The sequence below is a fragment of the Brachionichthys hirsutus genome, unplaced genomic scaffold, assembly GCF_040956055.1.
Source record: "Brachionichthys hirsutus isolate HB-005 unplaced genomic scaffold, CSIRO-AGI_Bhir_v1 contig_1476, whole genome shotgun sequence".
Taxonomy (NCBI): Eukaryota; Metazoa; Chordata; class Actinopteri; order Lophiiformes; family Brachionichthyidae; genus Brachionichthys; species Brachionichthys hirsutus.
This window is the reverse complement of record NW_027180375.1, coordinates 231,719-248,445: the sequence shown is the minus strand read 5'-3', so window position 1 is coordinate 248,445 and position 16,727 is coordinate 231,719. Positions and strand designations below refer to the sequence as shown.

Sequence of the window (16,727 nt, the reverse complement as noted above, 5' to 3'; positions counted from 1 at the left end):
AAAGGATGGCGCTGTTTTGTCAGTAAAAGGACAACGACTCATCGTCATCACAGTGCATCTTTGATTGCGTTGCTGGCGGACTGTCGGGTAGCTCAGCGGTGCTGAACCGCGACACCGAAACCTCAGTGAGTGTATTAGAAGCCAAAAAAAAAAAAAGAAAAATCCACGGGGTCGATCGTCTGTGGATATTTTTCGAATCGAGTTTGTTAATTAAGGTTCGGCATTGCTGGGATCGTAAATTCAATCATTTGACGCGGTGAACGGACACACAACAACGAGGACCGTCGGAACAATGGAGTCTTGGAACTGGTGCGTGCAGCTCGTTCTTCTTCTTTCGTTCTTTCGTCACGCATCGACATCAATGACTCATTATTCAATACCAGAGGAGATGAAAGAAGGATCCGTTGTCGCTAACGTCGCTAACGATCTGAGTCTGGACGTCAAGACACTGAATCAGAGGAAGATGCGTCTCGACATCATCGCTAATAAGAAATATCTGGACGTGAACAAAGAGACTGGCGAGCTGTATATTGCAGAGAAGATCGACAGAGAATATATTTGTAACGTTAAATCTTTAGCATCTTGTTTTCTCAGACTGGAGATGATTCTGGAAAACCCAGTTCGAATATTTAATATAGAAGTAGAAATAATAGACATGAATGACAACGCCCCACAATTTCGGAGAGACGCCATTCATTTAGACATTTCTGAAGCAACGCCGAAAGGAGAGAGATTTTCTCTCAGCAATGCAGTTGATCCCGATGTTGGAAGTAATTCAGTCAAAACGTACCATCTGAGTGAAAGTGAGTATTTTAATATCGAAGTTCAGACAGGAAGAGATGGATCAAAATTTGCCGAGCTGATTTTAACGAAGGCCTTAGACCGAGAGCAGCGCGCCGTTCATAATCTAATCCTCGCCGCTGTAGATGGAGGCGCGCCTGCTCGTTCCGGCACTGCGAGCGTCATCGTTCGCGTTTTAGACACGAATGATAATTCACCTACATTTGATAAAGACAGTTATAATATAAAAATACTGGAAAACGCAATAATCGGAAGCCTTGTTATTCACCTCAACGCAACGGACTTAGACGAGGGCTCTAATTCAGAAATCATTTACTCATACAGTTTATATACGTCAGAGAAAACGCAGCAAACATTTAATCTGAATCCTTCCAGTGGCGAAATTACTGTGAAAGGAATGTTAAATTATGAGGACTTTAATATTTATGATATGGAAGTTGTAGCAACTGATAATGGAGCCAGTAGTTTATCAGGACAATGCACTATAAAAATCCTTGTTGAAGACATGAATGACAACCACCCTGAAATATCAATCAAATCATTTCAGAGTCCGGTGGCTGAAAGCATAGAATTAGACACAGTGATAGCTGTAGTTAGTGTCAGCGATAAAGACTCAGGAGACAACGGAGTGGTTGATGTCCGTATTCCAGCTAATATGCCTTTCAAGCTGAGGGAGTCGTCTGATAACTATTATGAACTCGTGGTGTCAGAGCCGTTAGACCGGGAGAAGGTCCCAGAATATGACATCACGTTCACTGTTACAGACAGAGGTTCTCCTCCTTTGTCTGACAATGAAACTATGACGTTAGAACTGCTGGATGTTAACGACAATGTTCCACAGTTCCCTCAGTCCTTTTATAGCATACGTGTGATGGAGAATAACGAACCCGGGGCCTTGCTCAGTTCCCTCTCTGCCTTTGACCCTGACCTCCATGAAAACCAGTATCTAGTTTATTTCATCCTGGAGAAGGAGATAGCCAACACCTCCATGTCCATGCTCTTCTCCATCAATCCAGAGAACGGTAATCTTTACGCACTAAAAACTTTTGACTATGAGATTGAGAAGGATTTTCTGTTCCACATCGAGGCCAGAGACTCTGGTTCTCCTCCACTCAGCAGCAACGTGACCGTCCACATCATTATTGTGGACCAGAATGACAACACTCCGGTTATTGTCTCTCCGTGGCGTGCGCATGGATCGGTGGTGGAGGAGAAGATCCCCAGATCCACTGACAAAGGCTCTCTGGTTGCCAAGGTGATAGCCTTAGACGTGGACTCTGTGCACAACTCTCGGATTACCTACCAGTTTCTCCGGGTGGCTGATGCCACCCTGTTCAGTCTGGACCAATACAACGGAGAGATCCGGACTATGAGGATGTTCAGTTACAGAGATCCACGCCACCAGCAACTGGTTGTTGTTGCCAAGGACAACGGCGAGCCCGCTCTCTCTGCTACAGTCACCATCAAGCTGTCCACCGTGGAGACTGCTGTGAAGGCCTACTCTGACATGACCGGGGTGCCTCTGCAATACGACATCTTTTCAGACCTCAACCTGTATCTGGTCATCGGTCTGGGCTCGGTGTCATTTCTCCTGCTGATCACCATTTTGGTCACCATCGTGCTGAAGTGTCAGAAACCCAAGGCCAGCAAAGCTGCTCCTCCCTGCAGGAACAGTGTGATCAGTGAGAGGAACTCCACCATCGCAGATTCCACGCTGGTCTCCAACGATGCCTACTGGTACAGTCTGTTTCTGGCTGAGACCAGGAAAGGAAAGATGGTGGTTAGACAGCCTGTACCAAAGGGCTCCAGATACATCGTGTCCAGCATACCGAGAGGAACAGGACTGACAGACACGAGCGACTCAGCAGCTTCTACTCTGCAGGTGAGAGTCCAACGATTTTGCATTTATGCTCAGCAGTCACTAATATTAAATTATTTTATTTTTGTAAATTGTAGATTATTCGTTCAGCTTCAAAGAGTTCATGTCATGGTTATATGGGCGGTGCTTGGTACCTCTCAATGATAATAAATAGACCGTGTTTTTTTATTTATTTTTTTTTTTTTACAAATCTTGTATCAATCGCAAGATAGAAGTACCTGCACCGTGAGAACCACACGGGTCAGAAAGGTATTTAGAAGAGAAAAAAAAATCGAAATAAATATTATAAACATGATTGAGCCAAACGTTCTTCAAAATCGTTATATTTCACAATTAATTAAAATATAATAATGAACACATTGTGTGAGCCTTATAATTTGAATTCGAAACTGAAACGTCATGTTGAGAACAATGGACGGATTTTAAAAGTATCCGATGTTAAAGTTAAAATAGTTGTGTACTCTCTTCAGGATGGCGCTGTTTTCTCAGTAAAATTCCAGTTCATGATCGCCATGATTGTGAATCGTTTTAACCAGTGCAGACTGGCTCACAGCCAGACAGCTCATCGGTGCTGAAACTGACCTCAGAGAAAACACAGGCGAGCTGGAAAGCTGACAAATCAGCAGGATCAGATGCGTGTGCAGATTTTTGGGATCGTGACCGTCCGCCGATTGCCCGATATTGCTGGGATCGTAAATTCAATCATTTGACGCGGTGAACGGACACACAACAACGAGGACCGTCGGAACAATGGAGTCTTGGAACTGGTGCGTGCAGCTCGTTCTTCTTCTTTCGTTCTTTCGTCACGCATCGACATCAATGACTCATTATTCAATACCAGAGGAGATGAAAGAAGGATCTGTTGTCGCTAACGTCGCTAACGATCTGAGTCTGGACGTCAAGACACTGAATCAGAGGAAGATGCGTCTCGACATGATCGCTAATAAGAAATATCTGGACGTGAACAAAGAGACTGGTGAGCTGTATATTGCAGAGAAGATTGACAGAGAATATATTTGTAACTTTAAATCGTCAGCATCTTGTTTTCTCAGACTGGAGATGATTCTGGAAAACCCAGTTCGAATTTTTAATATAGAAGTTGAAATAATAGACATGAATGACAACGCCCCACAATTTCGGAGAGACGTCATTCATTTAGACATTTCTGAAGCGACGCCGAAAGGAGAGAGATTTTCTCTCAGCAATGCAGTTGATCCCGATGTTGGAAGTAATTCAGTCAAAACGTACCATCTGAGTGAAAGTGAGTATTTTAATATCGAAGTTCAGACAGGAAGAGATGGATCAAAATTTGCCGAACTGATTTTAACGAAGGCCTTAGACCGAGAGCAGCGCGCCGTTCATAATCTAATCCTCACGGCGATAGATGGAGGCGCGCCTGCTCGTTCTGGCACTGCGAGCGTCATCGTTCGCGTTTTAGACACGAATGATAATTCACCTACATTTGATAAAGACAGTTATAATATAAAAATACTGGAAAACGCAATAATCGGAAGCCTTGTTATTCACCTTAACGCAACGGATTTAGACGAGGGCTCTAATTCAGAAATCATTTACTCATACAGTTTATATACGTCAGAGAAAACGCAGCAAACATTTAATCTGAATCCTTCCAGTGGTGAAATTACTGTGAAAGGAATGTTAAATTATGAGGACTTTAACATTTATGATATGGAAGTTGTAGCAACTGATAATGGAGCCAGTAGTTTATCAGGACAATGCACTATAAAAATCCTTGTTGAAGACATGAATGACAACCACCCTGAAATATCAATTAAATCATTTCAGAGTCCGGTGGCTGAAAGCATAGAATTAGACACAGTGATAGCTGTAGTTAGTGTCAGCGATAAAGACTCAGGAGACAACGGAGTGGTTGATGTCCGTATTCCAGATAAAATGCCTTTCAAGCTGAGGGAGTCGTCTGATAACTATTATGAACTCGTGGTGTCAGAGCCGTTAGACCGGGAGAAGGTTCCAGAATATGACATCACGTTCACTGTTACAGACAGAGGTTCTCCTCCTTTGTCTGACAATGAAACTATGACGTTAGAACTGCTGGATGTTAACGACAATGTTCCACAGTTCCCTCAGTCCTTTTATAGCATACGTGTGATGGAGAATAACGCACCCGGGGCCTTGCTCAGTGCCCTCTCTGCCTTTGACCCTGACCTCCATGAAAACCAGTATCTAGTTTATTTCATCCTGGAGAAGGAGATAGCCAACACCTCCATGTCCATGCTGTTCTCCATCAATCCAGAGAACGGTAATCTTTACGCACTAAAAACTTTTGACTATGAGATTGAGAAGGATTTTCTGTTCCACATCGAGGCCAGAGACTCTGGTTCTCCTCCACTCAGCAGCAACGTGACCGTCCACATCATTATTGTGGACCAGAATGACAACACTCCGGTTATTGTCTCTCCGTGGCGTGCGCATGGATCGGTGGTGGAGGAGAAGATCCCCAGATCCACTGACAAAGGCTCTCTGGTTGCCAAGGTGATAGCCTTAGACGTGGACTCTGTGCACAACTCTCGGATTACCTACCAGTTTCTCCGGGTGGCTGATGCCACCCTGTTCAGTCTGGACCAATACAACGGAGAGATCCGGACTATGAGGATGTTCAGTTACAGAGATCCACGCCACCAGCAACTGGTTGTTGTTGCCAAGGACAACGGCGAGCCCGCTCTCTCTGCTACAGTCACCATCAAGCTGTCCACCGTGGAGACTGCTGTGAAGGCCTACTCTGACATGACCGAGGTGCCTCTGCAATACGACATCTTTTCAGACCTCAACCTGTATCTGGTCATCGGTCTGGGCTCGGTGTTATTTCTCCTGCTGATCACCATTTTGGTCACCATCGTGCTGAAGTGTCAGAAACCCAAGGCCAGCAAAGCAGCTCCTCCCTGCAGGAACAGTGTGATCAGTGAGAGGAACTCCACCATCGCAGATTCCACGCTGGTCTCCAACGATGCCTACTGGTACAGTCTGTTTCTGGCTGAGACCAGGAAAGGAAAGATGGTGGTTAGACAGCCTGTACCAAAGGGCTCCAGATACATCGTGTCCAGCATACCGAGAGGAACGGGACTGACAGACACGAGCGACTCAGCAGCTTCTACTCTGCAGGTGAGAGTCCAACGATTTTGCATTTATGCTCAGCAGTCACTAATATTAAATTATTTTATTTTTGTAAATTGTAGATTATTCGTTCAGCTTCAAAGAGTTCATGTCATGGTTATATGGGCGGTGCTTGGTACCTCTCAATGATAATAAATAGACCGTGTTTTTTTTTTTTCTTTTTTTTTTTTACAAATCTTGTATCAATCGCAAGATAGAAGTACCTGCACCGTGAGAACCACACGGGTCAGAAAGGTATTTAGAAGAGAAAAAAAAATCGAAATAAATATTATAAACATGATTGAGCCAAACGTTCTTCAAAATCGTTATATTTCACAATTAATTAAAATATAATAATGAACACATTGTGTGAGCCTTATAATTTGAATTCGAAACTGAAACGTCATGTCGAGAACAATGGACGGATTTTAAAAGTATCCGATGTTAAAGTTAAAATAGTTGTGTACTCTCTTCAGGATGGCGCTGTTTTCTCAGTAAAATTCCAGTTCATGATCGCCATGATTGTGAATCGTTTTAACCAGTGCAGACTGGCTCACAGCCAGACAGCTCATCGGTGCTGAAACTGACCTCAGAGAAAACACAGGCGAGCTGGAAAGCTGACAAATCAGCAGGATCAGATGCGTGTGCAGATTTTTGGGATCGTGACCGTCCGCCGATTGCCCGATATTGCTGGGATCGTAAATTCAATCATTTGACGCGGTGAACGGACACACAACAACGAGGACCGTCGGAACAATGGAGTCTTGGAACTGGTGCGTGCAGCTCGTTCTTCTTCTTTCGTTCTTTCGTCACGTATCGACATCAATGACTCATTATTCAATACCAGAGGAGATGAAAGAAGGATCCGTTGTCGCTAACGTCGCTAACGATCTAAGTCTGGACGTCAAAACACTGAATCAGAGGAAGATGCGTCTCGACATCATCGCTAATAAGAAATATCTGGACGTGAACAAAGAGACTGGCGAGCTGTATATTGCAGAGAAGATCGACAGAGAATATATTTGTTCTGCGAAGTCATCTTGTTATCTCAGACTTGAGGTCATCCTGGAAAGCCCTCTGAGAATTTTTAACATTGAACTCGAAATTTTGGACATGAACGACAACGCCCCACAATTTCGGAGAGACGCCATTCATTTAGACATTTCTGAAGCGACGCCGAAAGGAGAGAGATTTTCTCTCAGCAATGCAGTTGATCCCGATGTTGGAAGTAATTCAGTCAAAACGTACCATCTGAGTGAAAGTGAGTATTTTAATATCGAAGTTCAGACAGGAAGAGATGGATCAAAATTTGCCGATCTGATTTTAACGAAGGCCTTAGACCGAGAGCAGCGCGCCGTTCATAATCTAATCCTCACGGCGATAGATGGAGGCGCGCCTGCTCGTTCCGGCACTGCGAGCGTCATCGTTCACGTTTTAGACACGAATGATAATTCACCTACATTTGACAAAGACAGTTATAATATTAAAATACTGGAAAACGCAATAATCGGAAGCCTTGTTATTCACCTCAACGCAACGGATTTAGATGAGGGCTCTAATTCAGAAATCATTTACTCATACAGTTTATATACGTCAGAGAAAACGCAGCAAACATTTAATCTGAATCCTTCCAGTGGCGAAATTACTGTGAAAGGAATGTTAAATTATGAGGACTTTAATATTTATGATATGGAAGTTGTAGCAACTGATAATGGAGCCAGTAGTTTATCAGGACAATGCACTATAAAAATCCTTGTTGAAGACATGAATGACAACCACCCTGAAATATCAATCAAATCATTTCAGAGTCCGGTGGCTGAAAGCATAGAATTAGACACAGTGATAGCTGTAGTTAGTGTCAGCGATAAAGACTCAGGAGACAACGGAGTGGTTGATGTCCGTATTCCAGCTAATATGCCTTTCAAGCTGAGGGAGTCGTCTGATAACTATTATGAACTCGTGGTGTCAGAGCCGTTAGACCGGGAGAAGGTTCCAGAATATGACATCACGTTCACTGTTACAGACAGAGGTTCTCCTCCTTTGTCTGACAATGAAACTATGACGTTAGAACTGCTGGATGTTAACGACAATGTTCCACAGTTCCCTCAGTCCTTTTATAGCATACGTGTGATGGAGAATAACGCACCCGGGGCCTTGCTCAGTTCCCTCTCTGCCTTTGACCCTGACCTCCATGAAAACCAGTATCTAGTTTATTTCATCCTGGAGAAGGAGATAGCCAACACCTCCATGTCCATGCTCTTCTCCATCAATCCAGAGAACGGTAATCTTTACGCACTAAAAACTTTTGACTATGAGATTGAGAAGGATTTTCTGTTCCACATTGAGGCCAGAGACTCTGGTTCTCCTCCACTCAGCAGCAACGTGACCGTCCACATCATTATTGTGGACCAGAATGACAACACTCCGGTTATTGTCTCTCCGTGGCGTGCGCATGGATCGGTGGTGGAGGAGAAGATCCCCAGATCCACTGACAAAGGCTCTCTGGTTGCCAAGGTGATAGCCTTAGACGTGGACTCTGTGCACAACTCTCGGATTACCTACCAGTTTCTCCGGGTGGCTGATGCCACCCTGTTCAGTCTGGACCAATACAACGGAGAGATCCGGACTATGAGGATGTTCAGTTACAGAGATCCACGCCACCAGCAACTGGTTGTTGTTGCCAAGGACAACGGCGAGCCCGCTCTCTCTGCTACAGTCACCATCAAGCTGTCCACCGTGGAGACTGCTGTGAAGGCCTACTCTGACATGACCGGGGTGCCTCTGCAATACGACATCTTTTCAGACCTCAACCTGTATCTGGTCATCGGTCTGGGCTCGGTGTTATTTCTCCTGCTGATCACCATTTTGGTCACCATCGTGCTGAAGTGTCAGAAACCCAAGGCCAGCAAAGCTGCTCCTCCCTGCAGGAACAGTGTGATCAGTGAGAGGAACTCCACCATCGCAGATTCCACGCTGGTCTCCAACGATGCCTACTGGTACAGTCTGTTTCTGGCTGAGACCAGGAAAGGAAAGATGGTGGTTAGACAGCCTGTACCAAAGGGCTCCAGATACATCGTGTCCAGCATACCGAGAGGAACAGGACTGACAGACACGAGCGACTCAGCAGCTTCTACTCTGCAGGTGAGAGTCCAACGATTTTGCATTTATGCTCAGCAGTCACTAATATTAAATTATTTTATTTTTGTAAATTGTAGATTATTCGTTCAGCTTCAAAGAGTTCATGTCATGGTTATATGGGCGGTGCTTGGTACCTCTCAATGATAATAAATAGACCGTGTTTTTTTTTTGTTTTTTTTTTTTTACAAATCTTGTATCAATCGCAAGATAGAAGTACCTGCACCGTGAGAACCACACGGGTCAGAAAGGTATTTAGAAGAGAAAAAAAAATCGAAATAAATATTATAAACATGATTGAGCCAAACGTTCTTCAAAATCGTTATATTTCACAATTAATTAAAATATAATAATGAACACATTGTGTGAGCCTTATAATTTGAATTCGAAACTGAAACGTCATGTTGAGAACAATGGACGGATTTTAAAAGTATCCGATGTTAAAGTTAAAATAGTTGTGTACTCTCTTCAGGATGGCGCTGTTTTCTCAGTAAAATTCCAGTTCATGATCGCCATGATTGTGAATCGTTTTAACCAGTGCAGACTGGCTCACAGCCAGACAGCTCCTCGGTGCTGAAACTGACCTCAGAGAAAACACAGGCGAGCTGGAAAGCTGGCAAATCAGCAGGATCAGATGCGTGTGCAGATTTTCGGGATCGTGACCGTCCGCCGATTGCCCGATATTGCTGGGATCGTAAATTCAATCATTTGACGCGGTGAACGGACACACAACAACAACGAAGACCGTCGTAACAATGGAGTCTTGGAACTGGTGCGTGCAGCTCGTTTTTCTTCTTTCTTTCTTTCGTCACGCATCGACATCAATGACTCATTATTCAATACCAGAGGAGATGAAAGAAGGATCCGTTGTCGCTAACGTCGCTAACGATCTGAGTCTGGACGTCAAAACACTGAATCAGAGGAAGATGCGTCTCGACATCATCGCTAATAAGAAATATCTGGACGTGAACAAAGAGACTGGCGAGCTGTATATTGCAGAGAAGATCGACAGAGAATATATTTGTCCTGTAAAATCTTCAGCATCTTGTTATCTCAGACTTGAGGTCATCCTGGAAAGTCCTCTGAGAATCTTTAACATTGAACTCGAAATTTTGGACATGAATGACAACGCCCCACAATTTCGGAGAGACGCCATTCATTTAGACATTTCTGAAGCGACGCCGAAAGGAGAGAGATTTTCTCTCAGCAATGCAGTTGATCCCGATGTTGGAAGTAATTCAGTCAAAACGTACCATCTGAGTGAAAGTGAGTATTTTAATATCGAAGTTCAGACAGGAAGAGATGGATCAAAATTTGCCGATCTGATTTTAACGAAGGCCTTAGACCGAGAGCAGCGCGCCGTTCATAATCTAATCCTCACGGCGATAGATGGAGGCGCGCCTGCTCGTTCCGGCACTGCGAGCGTCATCGTTCACGTTTTAGACACGAATGATAATTCACCTACATTTGACAAAGACAGTTATAATATTAAAATACTGGAAAACGCAATAATCGGAAGCCTTGTTATTCACCTCAACGCAACGGATTTAGATGAGGGCTCTAATTCAGAAATCATTTACTCATACAGTTTATATACGTCAGAGAAAACGCAGCAAACATTTAATCTGAATCCTTCCAGTGGCGAAATTACTGTGAAAGGAATGTTAAATTATGAAGACTTTAATATTTATGATATGGAAGTTGTAGCAACTGATAATGGAGCCAGTAGTTTATCAGGACAATGCACTATAAAAATCCTTGTTGAAGACATGAATGACAACCACCCTGAAATATCAATTAAATCATTTCAGAGTCCGGTGGCTGAAAGCATAGAATTAGACACAGTGATAGCTGTAGTTAGTGTCAGCGATAAAGACTCAGGAGACAACGGAGTGGTTGATGTCCGTATTCCAGCTAATATGCCTTTCAAGCTGAGGGAGTCGTCTGATAACTATTATGAACTCGTGGTGTCAGAGCCGTTAGACCGGGAGAAGGTTCCAGAATATGACATCACGTTCACTGTTACAGACAGAGGTTCTCCTCCTTTGTCTGACAATGAAACTATGACGTTAGAACTGCTGGATGTTAACGACAATGTTCCACAGTTCCCTCAGTCCTTTTATAGCATACGTGTGATGGAGAATAACGCACCCGGGGCCATGCTCAGTTCCCTCTCTGCCTTTGACCCTGACCTCCATGAAAACCAGTATCTAGTTTATTTCATCCTGGAGAAGGAGATAGCTAACACCTCCATGTCCATGCTCTTCTCCATCAATCCAGAGAACGGTAATCTTTACGCACTAAAAACTTTTGACTATGAGATCGAGAAGGATTTTCTTTTCCACATCGAGGCCAGAGACTCTGGTTCTCCTCCACTCAGCAGCAACGTGACCGTCCACATCATTATTGTGGACCAGAATGACAACTCTCCGGTTATTGTCTCTCCGTGGCGTGCGCATGGATCGGTGGTGGAGGAGAAGATCCCCAGATCCACTGACAAAGGCTCTCTGGTTGCCAAGGTGATAGCCTTAGACGTGGACTCTGTGCACAACTCTCGGATTACCTACCAGTTTCTCCGGGTGGCTGATGCCACCTTGTTCAGTCTGGACCAATACAACGGAGAGATCCGGACTATGAGGATGTTCAGTTACAGAGATCCACGCCACCAGCAACTGGTTGTTGTTGCCAAGGACAACGGCGAGCCTGCTCTCTCTGCTACAGTCACCATCAAGCTGTCCACCGTGGAGACTGCTGTGAAGGCCTACTCTGACATGACCGAGGTGCCTCTGCAATACGACATCTTTTCAGACCTCAACCTGTATCTGGTCATCGGTCTGGGCTCGGTGTTATTTCTCCTGCTGATCACCATTTTGGTCACCATCGTGCTGAAGTGTCAGAAACCCAAGGCCAGCAAAGCAGCTCCTCCGTGCAGGAACAGTGTGATCAGTGAGAGGAACTCCACCATCGCAGATTCCACGCTGGTCTCCAACGATGCCTACTGGTACAGTCTGTTTCTGGCTGAGACCAGGAAAGGAAAGATGGTGGTTAGACAGCCTGTACCAAAGGGCTCCAGATACATCGTGTCCAGCATACCAAGAGGAACAGGACTGACAGACACGAGCGACTCAGCAGCTTCTACTCTGCAGGTATGAGAGGAAAAAAAAAGTTTTTTTTCATGGATTATACAGAGATTTACAAAGCGATTTATTAAAAACTCCTCAAATGATCATTTTGATAATAGTGCTCAACTTCTGTTCACACATCAGAATTTTTCATCTTCTCTAATCTCATTTAAAGTTAATACACATCCTTTTTTAATGCATGTCAAAGAGAACCAATCATCCTTTGTAAAACTGTCAGTGTTAATTCACAAAGTGGATGTCAAATGTCTTTACATCCATGCAGGACATGATACTAATATGTGAACCAAAATGGTAACCTTATAAGAACAGTATCGACATGTAACCTGCTCCTCTTTTAGATCCTGAAGCTTACATCATGTAACTTTCTGAAAGTGAAAATATACATTTTCTGATACTTTTTTGACACTTCTTTTGATACTTATGCGTATACCTTTGTCTGATCAATCTTTACTGTTTTATCTTGTTTTAAATTCTGAATGGAGGACTTTTACTAATGTCAAAGTATCCTCACACTGTTGATTCTCAAAGTCAGGAGAACAAATTATTTGTTCACCACTTCTTGTTTCTCCTTTTAATATTATTCTTGCTTTGAGCTTCAACAGGTATTTTGTTAAATAAGCGACCTTTTTCCTAAATAGACTATCGTCAATTTTTGGTCTCTCAGTCTCGAAGTGTCTGCAGACATTAGGCTGGAATTATTAGACAAGACGTCAGAGACACTGAAATATTGTTTAAAAAATACTTTTCGGACGCTTTTCATCATAAAAAAACATCCGAATACTTGATTTTTGCACGTGTGATATGGTTTTACGCGCAGACCGCCGTGCGTAAATGACGGAACACGAGAGAACGCAGCTGCAGTATTAAAAGCCCCTTACCATTACTGTGTCCTATATTATTATTATTAATAATACTAACAATAAACAAGCCATTAATCAATTACTGATAATACATTATAGAGGGAAACTGAAATTATATTCCGTATTTTCATAATGTCACCTCCCGACCAGGAAGCAAACGTTTAGAAGCCGTCATTGGAAAAACACAAACGTTTATTTCCCTTTCAACTTTATTTATTTGTTCAGAGCAATGCGTTTTTTTGTTTGTTATAGTTTATAATAAGTTTCAAAGGCTAACGCAAGAGTTATTTGTCGCTGCTCGCTGTGAAAAAACATTCACGATGATCTCATCATTCTCACGCGATTTTATTGGACGAAGGACTGCAGCAGAATTTATGAGATGAACGTCATTGGTCTCCAACCGAGGAGACGTATCCTGTGGAGAGCATCGTTTCGCGTGTTCAATCAAACAGGGACGGGGTTTTATTTATTCGCGTCGCGAAACAGTTCAAATCTTTATCGAAGCAAGGATGGCGCACCGTAACGCACTGATCCAAAGGAGAGGGTATGTTTTCACATTTCTCGTTCTTTCTGCCGGAATGAGCGCGGTGTTCGCCGTCACTCATTATTCTGTTCCGGAAGAAATGGAGGAAGGATCCGTGGTTGCGAATCTCGCCACTGATTTGAGGTTAGATGTGAAGACGCTGAAGGAAAGAAAAATGCGCGTGGATGTGGTCGCCAACAAAAAATACCTTGACATCAACAAAGACACGGGAGAGCTGTTTATTCTGGAGAGGATAGACAGAGAGTTTCTGTGTCCCTCGAAGACAACTACGTCGTGCTTTCTTAAACTGGACGCTACAATTGAAAATCCTGTACGAATGTTTAATATTGAGGTGGAAATCACGGATATTAACGACAACGCTCCGCATTTCCGTCGAGGAACAATGCATTTGGACATCTCTGAATCGAGTCCCGTTGCAGAGAGATTCTCTCTGAATAACGCTGCAGACCCAGATGTCGGAACGAATTCTGTGAAAAATTACCACCTGAGCGCAAGCGAGCATTTCTCCATCGAAATCCAGACAGGAAGAGACGGATCGAAGTTTGCGGATTTGATTTTAAGAAAAGCTTTAGACAGAGAGCAGCAGGCTGTTCATGATCTGATTCTGACTGCTGTGGACGGCGGAGTCCCCACGCGCACAGGTACAGCCAGCATCATTGTGCGCGTGCTCGACGTGAACGACAACGCCCCTTCATTTGACAGAGACCATTACGTCATAGACGTGATGGAAAACTCTCCGACAGGAAGTCTCGTGATAAAACTAAACGCTACGGATTTAGATGAAGGGTCTAACTCTGACATCATGTATTCCTATAGTTTGTATACATCAGAGAGAACCCAACAGATGTTCAGCTTGAAACCAGACAGCGGTGAAATCAGAGTGAAAGAGATGATTAATTATGAAGATTTGAAGCTGTATGAAATGGAGGTCATTGCCAGTGATAAGGGGCCTAACTCCTTATCTGGACAGTGTAAACTGACAATCCAGGTGACAGACATGAACGATAATCATCCAGAAATATCAATTAAATCATTTCAGAGTCCGGTGGCTGAAAGCATAGAATTAGACACAGTGATAGCTGTAGTTAGTGTCAGCGATAAAGACTCAGGAGACAACGGAGTGGTTGATGTCCGTATTCCAGCTAATATGCCTTTCAAGCTGAGGGAGTCGTCTGATAACTATTATGAACTTGTGGTGTCAGAGCCGTTAGACCGGGAGAAGGTTCCAGAATATGACATCACGTTCACTGTTACAGACAGAGGTTCTCCTCCTTTGTCTGACAATGAAACTATGACGTTAGAACTGCTGGATGTTAACGACAATGTTCCACAGTTCCCTCAGTCCTTTTATAGCATACGTGTGATGGAGAATAACGCACCCGGGGCCTTGCTCAGTTCCCTCTCTGCCTTTGACCCTGACCTCCATGAAAACCAGTATCTAGTTTATTTCATCCTGGAGAAGGAGATAGCCAACACCTCCATGTCCATGCTGTTCTCCATCAATCCAGAGAACGGTAATCTTTACGCACTAAAAACTTTTGACTATGAGATCGAGAAGGATTTTCTTTTCCACATCGAGGCCAGAGACTCTGGTTCTCCTCCACTCAGCAGCAACGTGACCGTCCACATCATTATTGTGGACCAGAATGACAACACTCCGGTTATTGTCTCTCCGTGGCGTGCGCATGGATCGGTGGTGGAGGAGAAGATCCCCAGATCCACTGACAAAGGCTCTCTGGTTGCCAAGGTGATAGCCTTAGACGTGGACTCTGTGCACAACTCTCGGATTACCTACCAGTTTCTCCGGGTGGCTGATGCCACCTTGTTCAGTCTGGACCAATACAACGGAGAGATCCGGACTATGAGGATGTTCAGTTACAGAGATCCACGCCACCAGCAACTGGTTGTTGTTGCCAAGGACAACGGCGAGCCTGCTCTCTCTGCTACAGTCACCATCAAGCTGTCCACCGTGGAGACTGCTGTGAAGGCCTACTCTGACATGACCGAGGTGCCTCTGCAATACGACATCTTTTCAGACCTAAACCTGTATCTGGTCATCGGTCTGGGCTCGGTGTTATTTCTCCTGCTGATCACCATTTTGGTCACCATCGTGCTGAAGTGTCAGAAACCCAAGGCCAGCAAAGCTGCTCCTCCCTGCAGGAACAGTGTGATCAGTGAGAGGAACTCCACCATCGCAGATTCCACGCTGGTCTCCAACGATGCCTACTGGTACAGTCTGTTTCTGGCTGAGACCAGGAAAGGAAAGATGGTGGTTAGACAGCCTGTACCAAAGGGCTCCAGATACATCGTGTCCAGCATACCGAGAGGAACGGGACTGACAGACACGAGCGACTCAGCAGCTTCTACTCTGCAGGTATAAAATGCTCATATTATCACAGATTCAGCCATCAGCCAATTCTCAAGAAAAGTGGTTGCTCTGCTATTAAAGTGGTTCATGCCTAATTTCTTGACTGGTGTAGTGTCAATTATTCTGTTTTGTCTTACATATTTTTTTAGGCGGGGGCGGGGGTTCTTTACTACAAAAGATTTTCCACACTTTGCCATTCTATCAGTAACGAGTACATTAAGGATCCTAGAAAGTCAATCATAATGTAATCCACTTAATACGGATCGAACACTCAGGTAGCTGGAGAAGTGTACTTACAAGAGTTTTTGTACATTTTCTTATTGTTTGTTTGTTTGTTTAATGGTGTGAAATGCACTTTCCGTGTGACATTTTCAAACACTGGCTCAATGTCAGATTCTGTAGCATCTCAGTCTTTCTCTCTGGCATTTTTTTTTAACAACTACACTGCAAATGTATCTGTCTGTCTGTCTACCTTTCTGTTAGTCTGTTTATCGATCTGTTGATCCCTTAACCCTAACCCTTTCTCTCTGTGTCTGTCAGTCGGTAAGTATATTTCTGCGAAGAGAGTGATGTTGCTCAATGTTTAAACATGTTTTTTTTTTTTTACTCATTTGGAATGGATAAGCCTCAACACTGACTCTGATCACAGGATACACACACAAGGAATTATATTTGTGCTTGCCATGACTTGACCATTGAACTGCTTGTTTCTCTTTCTCCCTGCTCTAAAGTACCCTAAATGAGGGATGCCCACTCTGCAGCTGGAGGTATGCTGGAGTCTCACTCCCCCACCCTGGATGCCCTTTTAAATGACTGTGTTACGAATATCAGTGTTTGAGCTGTTCTCTTTTATTTGCTGTGTTCT

General features: G+C 43.9%; 5 protein-coding genes across 5 annotated transcripts; all 5 read left to right on the top strand.

Annotated features, from left to right (window-relative positions):
- Positions 1-361: 361 nt before the first annotated feature.
- Positions 362-3,255, top strand: LOC137914261 (protocadherin alpha-C2-like). Its single transcript, XM_068757863.1, has 2 exons — positions 362-2,683; positions 3,151-3,255. Exons 1-2 carry the CDS (start codon positions 362-364, stop codon positions 3,253-3,255), a joined length of 2,427 nt encoding a protein of 808 aa, XP_068613964.1.
- A 244-nt stretch (positions 3,256-3,499) lies between these two features.
- On the top strand, positions 3,500-6,393 carry LOC137914260 (protocadherin alpha-C2-like). Its single transcript, XM_068757862.1, has 2 exons — positions 3,500-5,821; positions 6,289-6,393. The coding sequence occupies exons 1-2, from the start codon at positions 3,500-3,502 to the stop codon at positions 6,391-6,393; spliced, it is 2,427 nt and encodes an 808-aa protein (XP_068613963.1).
- Positions 6,394-6,637: 244 nt separating this feature from the next.
- LOC137914259 (protocadherin alpha-C2-like) lies at positions 6,638-9,524 on the top strand. Its single transcript, XM_068757860.1, has 2 exons — positions 6,638-8,953; positions 9,420-9,524. The coding sequence occupies exons 1-2, from the start codon at positions 6,638-6,640 to the stop codon at positions 9,522-9,524; spliced, it is 2,421 nt and encodes an 806-aa protein (XP_068613961.1).
- A 178-nt stretch (positions 9,525-9,702) lies between these two features.
- On the top strand, positions 9,703-12,099 carry LOC137914258 (protocadherin alpha-C2-like). The gene has a single exon (XM_068757859.1). The coding sequence runs from the start codon at positions 9,703-9,705 to the stop codon at positions 12,097-12,099; it is 2,397 nt and encodes a 798-aa protein (XP_068613960.1).
- Positions 12,100-13,528: 1,429 nt separating this feature from the next.
- LOC137914257 (protocadherin alpha-C2-like) lies at positions 13,529-15,874 on the top strand. Its single transcript, XM_068757858.1, has one exon. It carries the CDS (start codon positions 13,529-13,531, stop codon positions 15,872-15,874), a length of 2,346 nt encoding a protein of 781 aa, XP_068613959.1.
- Positions 15,875-16,727: the final 853 nt, after the last annotated feature.

Bases quoted from the DNA above. Each gene is read 5' to 3' on its own strand.
- LOC137914258 (XM_068757859.1), top strand. From the start codon at position 9,703: ATGGAGTCTTGGAACTGGTGCGTGCAGCTCGTTTTTCTTCTTTCTTTC.
- LOC137914257 (XM_068757858.1), top strand. From the start codon at position 13,529: ATGAGCGCGGTGTTCGCCGTCACTCATTATTCTGTTCCGGAAGAAATG.
- LOC137914260 (XM_068757862.1), top strand. From the start codon at position 3,500: ATGACTCATTATTCAATACCAGAGGAGATGAAAGAAGGATCTGTTGTC. The intron at 5,822-6,288 runs GTGAGAGTCCAA...TACTCTCTTCAG, and splicing joins CAGCAGCTTCTACTCTGCAG to GATGGCGCTGTTTTCTCAGT.
- LOC137914261 (XM_068757863.1), top strand. From the start codon at position 362: ATGACTCATTATTCAATACCAGAGGAGATGAAAGAAGGATCCGTTGTC. The intron at 2,684-3,150 runs GTGAGAGTCCAA...TACTCTCTTCAG, and splicing joins CAGCAGCTTCTACTCTGCAG to GATGGCGCTGTTTTCTCAGT.
- LOC137914259 (XM_068757860.1), top strand. From the start codon at position 6,638: ATGACTCATTATTCAATACCAGAGGAGATGAAAGAAGGATCCGTTGTC. The intron at 8,954-9,419 runs GTGAGAGTCCAA...TACTCTCTTCAG, and splicing joins CAGCAGCTTCTACTCTGCAG to GATGGCGCTGTTTTCTCAGT.